The following is a 9,644-nucleotide window of genomic DNA, read 5'->3' on the forward strand; positions in this document are numbered from 1 at the left end:
CAGATATAAAGAAACCATCAGTGAGACTCAACAAATTCCACATCGAGAAGGTACCTGAGAAATGTAGCATTCCCTCTGTAGCATCCCCTCTTTAGGACAGTAATAAGACAAGAAGAATGGACTGGAGCACCAGAGTCTTGGCTAGTCAGAAGACTTGAGCTCATGCTTTGGTTTCCCTTACACATATGCTCTGCACATGTAGGCAATTCCCCCTAGACCTCTCCACCAAACAGTGATAAATACAGCAAACCTTCAAATCCAGCAAAACAGACATTGAATAACTAAGGCAATGTTACAAGTAAGAACTTCCCATAGCCTCCAGCAACGCAAGCACGTAGCAAAGCTTTGCTAAAGACACAGCTGCAGATATTCCCCACAGGAGGTATTGCGTGCCTCTCCCATCCTGCCTGTGTAGGACTCAAAGGAAAGCCAGAATCTGAGGAGGTGCTGAGGCACTACAGCATCACATACTGACATGGGAGATGTCCCTGCCTTGATGGGACTGTTGGACTGCCATGCAAGCTAGAGCAGCACTGCTTGTATTCGGGGAACAGCAAAGGTACTCGCCTAAATTCAGCATTGCCTGACAGTCCCTCGTGGAAATAAGGGCACGTCTGGCACCACTGAGAATCTGGGTCTCCACCTCAATCTGCACCACTGTAAAATCAGCGTGATTTACAAAGAAACCAACCAAACCAAAAGAGCAAGCTCTAGAAAGTGTTGTAAATATACACCTTAACCAGAGCTGACCAGGAACATAAATGAAGTCTAACAGTGAGGTTTTTCACTAGGCTGGTTGGAATACGTGGAAAAATGTAAGTGGAAATGAAAACTGTTGTTGTCAGAAGACTTCACAACTTTTTAACTTCTTCATTTTCACTGAACACCTAACAGATTTTCAAAGAGCATAAATACGAATAGTTTGGGCAGCAGGGTAAATAGTCAGGGCTTTACTCACCTATTCTCTAAAATAACTGAATCTTTTCCTGGTTTTGATTAGGGTTTCTTGCTTTTTTCCCAACCTCCCCATAGCAAATAAACAAAAAGGAATCTTTTTCTCTCTTCTTGTTTCCTAAATTTTCCATGTTGATAAAAAGGGTATTTTTAAGTGAGACTATTTTTCATTAAGCTCTTTCTCCCCAGCCCAAACTTTTAGATAATGTGACAGGCTATAAAGGGGCTCCCCAAATCCTGGCGTTTGATCACTTGAGAGGAAATCCCATATTTCCTGCTTAACATCCATGTGATTTGGGATGGAGTCATAAAAGCAAACAGGAAGTTGTTCTAGTGATGACTACCTAGGGAGAAAGCTATATACAAGCATCTCTGAGGTTACTGAAAGCTGGGAAAACCTCTGGCAGCTCCTGCCTGCTGCTCCCACTCACTGCACCTTACTTGTGCCTGTTGTTTGTACAAGCAGAGCCAACCTCGAGGAAAACAACTGGAACACAGCTACAGTTTGGGGCTTCCCTTTAGCTGCTCCAGCTAGTGTGCACACAGTGTTATGCTATATCCTCACCCTAGAGAGAGAAATCTAAACACAATAACCACAATGGATGTTCTGCAAAATGTTTAACCAAACCTATCACGAACCCAACAACAATACTCAATAAATCACCTCCCCACCACAGCAGTGGAGTTCGGGGCTGGAGTACCTACAAATGACCCCATTAAATTAAGCACAGGGGAATAAAGTATGTTCAAAATCAAGGGGAATTTTGTTGTTCCTGTTTGTTCTGTGTAAAGTTCTTTATAACCATTTCCCTTTTTAGCATAATTTCAAATGCTTGCTTGCAAATGATGCAAATTAAGTGTTTCTTTGAATACAGTTTGCCTCCCAGAAGACTTAATAACATTTCCTTCGGATTGCCTCTTGGATAATGTTATGACAGAAAGATCCAGGGGCGCCTGCTCCTGAGACTGGACTCTACTGAGTACACACAATAAATCACTTAAAACACCACCATTCCTTCAGCCCTTGGAAGCAGCCGGCACTGAGCTGTGCCTCTGCACAACATTATCCTGACGCTGTGCTGATGGAGGTTATGGCCAACTGGAAAACCACAGCTCGTCTCTGACTCCTTTCCTTTGATTCTTGACTTGTACTTGAGAAGCTGGTTTGTACCTCCAAGCTGAATGCACAGCAGAGCTGGCTAATGCAAATGACAGACACTGTAGTTACTGCTTCACTGGCACCGGTGCCAAGATCGCTGCCTGCTAGACTTGAATACCTCCACTGGGTGGCTAACAAGACGTGCACTTCACAAACCAGCACAGCCCTCTTCCCCACCCTAAAGGGAGGAAAGACAGTGCCATTTTTTCCTAAAGGAATGTATAGACGGTTATATGAAATATATCACATAGGCAGAGCATCCATGGTTACACTTTTATTTCAAAGATAGCCTCCAGTAACATGTTTTCAATGACAAACCAAGTCTGAGACTCACACTGAGCCCAATCCTCTGACTAAATCACAGCAAACTGTTCACTACTCAGAGCAATGCAAACTTACCCAGGAACTCCCCTTTGCACCAGCAATTCAAACATATTTTTCTTATGAGATGCAAAAGTAATTTTCTTGCCTTTTTGTAGAAAACGTATCCAGAACCGATTCCTCAAAAGTCCAATGACGTAAAATCCAGAAAGAACCAGAAATCGAGAAATACAGCCGTACACTATAAGTAACTATACTTATAGTTGCTATACTATAACACTACAAGTTACTAAAACCAAGATTGTTTTGCTGATAGCATGACATAAATGTGGCTTTGCTTTTTGAAGTATAACTATCCTTTGTATCCTACTTATGCACAAAATTCTAGACATATACTGTACAGAAATACACAGCTGTTGTCCTATTCAGCCTGGGCTTCTCTTACTTTCGATAGGAACTGATTTGCTTTGTATCCTATTGAACTGAGCTGGGTAGACTGTGCCTCAAAACACCTCTCTTCTACTTGCATAAAAATCAAGATATTTACCTGGAAATGTCTAATAAGTATAACACACATTTTCTCCTTTCCTACTGCACAGACTAGCTATGGAACTGATTTGCCTGGCATTGGCACAGAGTTATATTCCTGTTTTCAGATGTACTGTATTTGGAAAATTAAATTAGGAAAATCTTTTTAATTTGGTTAAGGCTGCTTCCTGTTTCTGAATTTGGATGTCACACACAAAGCGAGTCCCAAAATATAGTGAATTACTGGGGTTTAAGACCATTACCCAAGAAAAATAAAGTTGTGTGGTGAACGATCCATGTAAAATGATTAAGTGCAAACATGCACAACAACTGTGGAAATGTTTAGATGCACTCTGGCATTCTTACTGTACAGAGAAATAAGTGACACTGACAGTAATGCTGAAGAGCCATCAGGAGGAGCCTGTATGTGATCTATATATTTTTTCCGTAACTATTGCAACCAGCTGCTAAAGCCTGGAGCCAGAGGAAGAAGAGCTCAGATTCTGACTCCCATGTTCCCAGGGAGGAATCTCTCCTCTACGCACAGATTCATCCACTTAATTTTAATCCTGCTTAAATTGCACCTCTGTCAGCAAAGGAAACACAGTGGCTGCTTTGCTTTCAGCAAAGAGTACTGCAGTACTAAAATGCTACTCAGAACCAGTACAGGCTACCACATCCAGCTCAAACTTGTCAGCATCATTGAAATCTACTACAGTGCATCCCTTTAAAACAGATTAATGTTCCAAAGGGCCTTATCCATTCACAACAAAATACTACTTGGCTCTTGCTTTATTAATACAAATACTACACCCACATGATCAAGTACAAGAGGTCCACTGCCGCATCAAGATAATTAAGTCCTTTCCCCGCCTTTTTTCAACAAGATGTGTTTAGGTATTTAATTAGGAAATGCATCCCCAAAAGGTTAGTACATTCACATGTTATATTTCACTTTTTCCGCACTAAGCATTTTCAAACTGCTGCTGTTGCTAATACAGACTATGCTGGGGCAAGACAAGTATCTGCACATATGGCTCTTTTACAGCTTTCTTTTTAAATTATCACTTTGATTAAATCAGGTTTGAGGGGTTAAGCATGAAAAATGCACTCTTTTATTGTAAAGGAAAAAATGAAACACAGCCTCATTAATACGTAGTCCATTTAGCTTTTCTACCATCTCTTAAAACTTCGTTATTAACCCCAAAAGCTGTCTGAACCATGCTTGTCACTACAGATAGATAGCCTGACCCTCCCTTTCATCCCACCTCCACAACAGAAAGGTGGGAGCCACAGGGTAAGTGGATAACAGTTTGGGAGGTGGGAAGTGTGGGGGCTGCAGGGAAGCACAGCAGCTGAAGCCCAGTCTCTGCTGACTGAAGAGCCAAAGGAAAAGTTGCTCTTACAGAGGTGGCACTGAAATGCCCAGCAGGGGCACAGTTTGTGACATTTGAATTCTCATTCTGATGAAGCTTATCATAGAGGTATAATAAATGCAGTGAATGCCAGATCAGAGTTGATTCTGGCTTGGTAATCACTCTGGCCCCATTCACACCACTTTGAGAATTAAGGGCTGTCTCTACCACTGCAGCCATTTCCTGTTCTCTCCTGATAACAGCGGAAAAATACTTAGCTTCGGATAAGAAGATAAGAAATACTAATAAAACAAAAAGTGTATTTAGATCTGCTGAGAAGCTCACAGGAGGATGCCGAGATGCAGTGATAATCAATCTGCCAGGGAGTGAGGGGGGTTGGTCCACTAACCCCTCAGTTAACAAATTCATTTTCTACGAGGCAATGGAAAAGGAAGGTATGAAAGCACGAGTCCCAGGAATGCTCACTGCTTTCTTAGCCTGCTTCAAAAGCTAAAGATAGTTGGGGAATTGAGATGAAACATATATGTTTTTGAAATGTATAAATAGAATAGAGGGAAAACTTTGCCTGGTGCTATATGATGAGGAAACTTCCTGAAGAGGGCATAGTTAAACTTTTGATTCATTGCCTCACTGAAGCACCACATACACATACACATACACACATACATGAAGATCCCCACTGCATACACCAATCAGAAAATCCCTCAGCTATGGGAAAAATGACAAAACCAGGTCTGCACCCAAATTCTCTGCCTGGTCCTAGCAATAAAAATAAAAGTATACATAGAAACACAAGTCCAAGACAAATAGCTATATCCCAACCAGATTCCCTGGATTTTTCACTCTGTTGTGGAAGTTTATCACACATCACACACTGGGAAGTGTTGCTGAAGAGCTCTCCACTCCTTTCTGGATAGGTGAGCACACCTGTGTCCTGTGGCAGATCCCACACGTGTGTTGCCCTTTGCAGCATAGGAACAGGGGGCCTGGATCCTCTGCCCTCGTGGCATTTCTGTCACACAGCATTGTGTCACAGAGTGTAAGTGTGGAAAGGAGAAACCATCTGAGAGTGCGAGGTATGAGCCCTGTGGCACAGAGATGAGCACTCTGGAAGAGCCAAACATGGGGGGGGGGGGGTCCTCTCTTCCCTGCTCAGGCCATCTGTCATGCGAAACTCCCATGTCCTGCCAGCAGAGCAGGCAGGCTCCTTTCCACTCCAGGTCCAGCTACCTGAGAGGAGCTTTCTTCTCCAACACCCCCTGACATACCTATATCTACACAAACTGATATATACCCACTGACATGTAGGTCTACATGCATATGGTACTATAAAACCCCCTAAATACAAAATACCAAACCTGTCCTATCTTGAACGTGAAACTGACCAGTGAAAGGAAACGGAATGGAAGACACAGATTAAATGTGCCACGGTGCATAAGGGATTTTTGTACTCTCGTCCTCTGCTACTCCCTTTTCATGGCCAGATATCTGATCTTCCTGTGATATAAATTAGCAAAGGAACATGACTCTGAGGGGATGGAGTAAGTATCATCAGGAAATGGATTAGCACTATTACATGTACAGACACGGTGTTCAGTGCACCCAGCCCACCAGCTGCAAACCTACAGCTCTGTGCCTGGGAGAACCCACAGAAAGCCTGCCAGGGGCATGGGGAGTCAGAGCAACCAGCATTGCTCTCCTGTCAAAAAGGCCACAGAGGAATGCACTTTGTAATGGCTGGGTGAGAGCACAGGGTCAGATCTGTGCAGTTTTCACAAGTGCCTCTCCACAGACATGATGTGGGGAAAACCAAGCCTTCTTACACTTGTATTATGCTAGCAACTCCAAATCAAAAGTTTGGTGCATGTTATTACTTCTTGGTTACATATATGGGGAAAATAAACAAAGAAGCTTCTAAAATTCCTTTTCTCTTGTTAGTCATATAACTGGGAGTTCCAAGTGCTTTAACGAACCCGCACATCCTTGCTGTATGCAGCTCTGCCCACATGCAGCAGCAACCTCTCTCTTTCTCTCTCCTGTGTTCCACAAAAGCAACACATTTCCACATTAGGTCTAACTCCCGGAAAGAAAGAAGAGAAGCACCGAGAAAGTTTGTCCAGCATCAGCTCGCAGGAGAAAAAGCCTCGTACTGCGGATGTCAGCCGGGTGGGTGCCACACCGAGCCAGGGCTCTTTGTGATGCTCTCAAACACCCCTAAACACGCACTGAGAAGCAAGATATTGCCACTTGGAAAGGGGAATTTATACAAGGGCTACAGGGAAGGCAGATCGAGATGTACTCCATAATCCCCAACACGGGAGGGGAAATAAAATCTCTAAACATAAACACAGAAAGACGGTAACTCCCTTCGGGTGTATCATGTTTTAGGCAGGAAGAAGGAGGGCGTGGGGGGCTTTGGGGGGTTCAAGACTGACCGTCGATTGCAGAGCTCCAGGGTACGACTGTGCCGCTGCGGAGGGACCCCCGCCCCGCACCTGCCTTTCCCACGCACCTTGCCAGCCCTCCGGGGCGCACCGGCGCCGCTCTCCCGCCCCGGAGGGCGCCGGCGAGGCTCCTTCAGCCCGAACTTCCCCTCCGCTCCCCGTGCTCCGTTTGAGGACGGAGTGCAGGCAAACGCCTGTCCCGGCCAGGCTCAGCACCGACAGACCCGACCTGGCGGGTGCGACCGGACGCCCTGGACCCCGGCGGGGGTCGTGCATGCGGGGAATTGCACATACAAATACAGGAAAAAAGATCTTCACGGCATAAATTCGCATTTCTAGCCCGCACCTGGCGGACGTCCCAACCCCTCTCCATCCATCCATCCATCCATCCATCCATCCATCCATCCATCCATCCATCCATCCATCCATCCATCCGTCGCCTTACCTTGCGCCGCGGAGCCGGGGCGGCTGGCCCCCAGGACGGCCAGGGCAGGGAGCACCACCGTCTGCAGCAGGTATCCCAGTCCCAGCCCGCAGCGGGCCGCTGTCCCCTCCAGCCCCTTCCCCATGGCCGGGGCAGCGGGGGAGTCGCGCACAGCCGCGGAGCCTTCCTGTGCCGCCTCTGCCGGCCCCGTCCCACCTCCGGGCGCGGAGCGGCGTGGAGCCCCCGCCAGGCGCTCAGGCTGCGCGGAGGGCGGCGGGGCGAGGGGCTGCGCTCGGACCGGGCGGGCAGAGGCGCTGCATGGCCCCGCGGAGGGGCGCGGAGCCGGCGGAGCGCTGCTTTCTTCCCGCGGGCGGCTCGGCGCGGCTGCCTCCACCCCGGGGGTGGGCGGGGGCCGGGGCCGGGGCCGGGGCTGGGGAGAGGGGGCTGCGCCGGCCGCCTGCGATAAAATGCGAGCCGGAGCGAGCAGCAGACCCAGAGGGAAGGGGGCGGGGGAGGTTGGGAGCCACCCGCCGCAGAACCGGCCCCCTTTCGCCTCCTCCGCCCGCGCCCCCTGCGCGCACACCCGCGGGCACAGGCGCACGCAGATGTTGGTGCGCACACGTGCGCGCCCGCACACGAACCAACACACGCTCGCACCCCCGCCCCAGCCCACCCGGGCAGGGCAGCTGGGACCAGGCGCGGGAGCCGGGGCTGCGCTGGCTGGACCCCGCCAAACCCGTGGCTCTCGCGTCCCCAGACTGTCCCCGTGGGCCTGACACCGCCACACACATCTCCAGGGCTCTGGGCGACCAGGAGCATCTTTAGGGAGCCATCAAATGCAGGATCTGGGAGCCCCACGCCGGACGGGGGATACCAGTCTGCTCCCACAAGCAGCAGGGCAGGGGGGAGGTCGCACCAGGAGAGCTGCTGGAGAATCCACTATCTCTGGGGAACATCCCCCCGTTTGCTCTCCAGGGCCTCTCTCTTAAGGCTGGGGTCACTCCCTTCCAGCCCTTACCCTTCCACTCTCCTTGCACCCGCAAAAAGCTGTCCCCTGGCCTCTAACTTCACCACGTGCCCATTAAATCTCACTCAGAAGGATAGCGGTGCCCACACCTCAGGTTCATTGCTCAACTAGGGCTTGGTCAGCTGTTACTGTTGCTTTCTATGACCTTTTTTTTTTTTTTTTTCCCCCCTTTGGTTGGTTTGTCTGTTTGGTTTTTGGGTTTGGGGGGTTTTATGTTTGGTTTGGGGTTTTCTTTTTTAAGTTGCCCTTCCATTTGCAGAGCCAAGGTGGGCTGTCTGCAACCATGACTAGACCCAGCACCTCACACACACCAGGTGTGCCGATGCCAGGGACTATAGCCTCGGAACTGTCCCTACGCCATGGTACTCCAGAGAGAGTTGCCTTCTCCAGCCCAGAAGTTCCCCCAAGCAGGCCTGCGTGCGAGGCAAGGAGCACTGTTTTCCTGGGAGGCGTGGCTGGGATCTTCCCAGTCACTCTGGTTTTGCGTTCCCTTCCCTGCCCCTTCTACACAGGAAAACAGTTACCAGCCTTGCTAATGCTGCAGGAGGGCTTCCGGGGGGCCAGTGGAGCTGCCTGCCTCCAGGGAGACTCTGTCCCACCTGCCCCCTGACTTTAATGTCCTTCCTAGGGAGTTACACAGACTGTTCCCATCTCATGGTCTAGCGGGACAGCATTTTTCATTTTTTTTTTCTCCTCAACAGCAGCTGACATAAAGCTATAGTGTGACAGGAAAGCAAAGAGCAAAGTAGCAAAGTCCTTTTTTTTTTTTTTTTCTTTGTACAGGCAAAGAGCAAGGAAAGGGGGCAGTTTTTGTTCTGGGCATGCCTAGAAGGTGCCCCAAGTAGGCTGTGTTTCAAATCCAGCAGGCTGGCTTTTACCCAATAACCCTCAGTGATACTCTCCAACTGGAGCATTCCACCTCTCCGTCTCTCTGTTCTACATCTTTTAAGGGGGCGAGTCCCATCTGCTTCAAACAATACAGCACAGGCTAGGAAATACTAAGGCTCCAACAAAATCTGTGATTTAAGTTCCTGAGGCTGTGAGGCTTTTCCTGAGGTGAAAAGGAAACTCTCAACTTGTAATCACATTCAAAGAAAAATGTGAGTCCTGAACAAAAACTTTTTTGATTGCAGATGCTCCCCACAGCAATCCCTGACTTCATGCTCCCTAACTCAGATACTCAACAGAACAGTTCCCCATGTATGCTATCTATTTGCTAGTTTTGCCCTAACTTTGTGAATTGGGAGAATCTCTATTTTTTTGGGTACTTAATGTTTCCCCTTTCTAGGGAAAACTTTTCAGAGGCAGGAAGAGAGACCCCTGAAAGATGTCACACATAGAAGACATATTTGTTGCAGTACTAGCTGATGAGCACATCTCTCGCCACAAAGGAAGGGAGAGGGAGGGCTTG

General features: G+C 48.2%; 1 protein-coding gene across 2 annotated transcripts in view; it reads right to left on the reverse strand.

The window, feature by feature from the left end:
• Positions 1 to 7,351, reverse strand: part of UNC5C (unc-5 netrin receptor C) — a gene marked incomplete at both ends in the record, with an annotated part of 247,333 nt that extends 239,982 nt beyond the window's left edge. For both annotated transcript variants that reach the window (XM_082282545.1, XM_082282544.1), the window contains one exon: positions 7,228 to 7,351. In XM_082282545.1, the coding sequence (XP_082138671.1) occupies positions 7,228 to 7,351 (124 nt within the window). The remainder of the gene's footprint in view (positions 1 to 7,227) is intronic.
• Positions 7,352 to 9,644: the final 2,293 nt, after the last annotated feature.

The sequence above is a fragment of the Coloeus monedula genome (assembly GCF_965178545.1).
Source record: "Coloeus monedula genome assembly, chromosome: 5".
NCBI classification, from domain to species: Eukaryota; Metazoa; Chordata; class Aves; order Passeriformes; family Corvidae; genus Coloeus; species Coloeus monedula.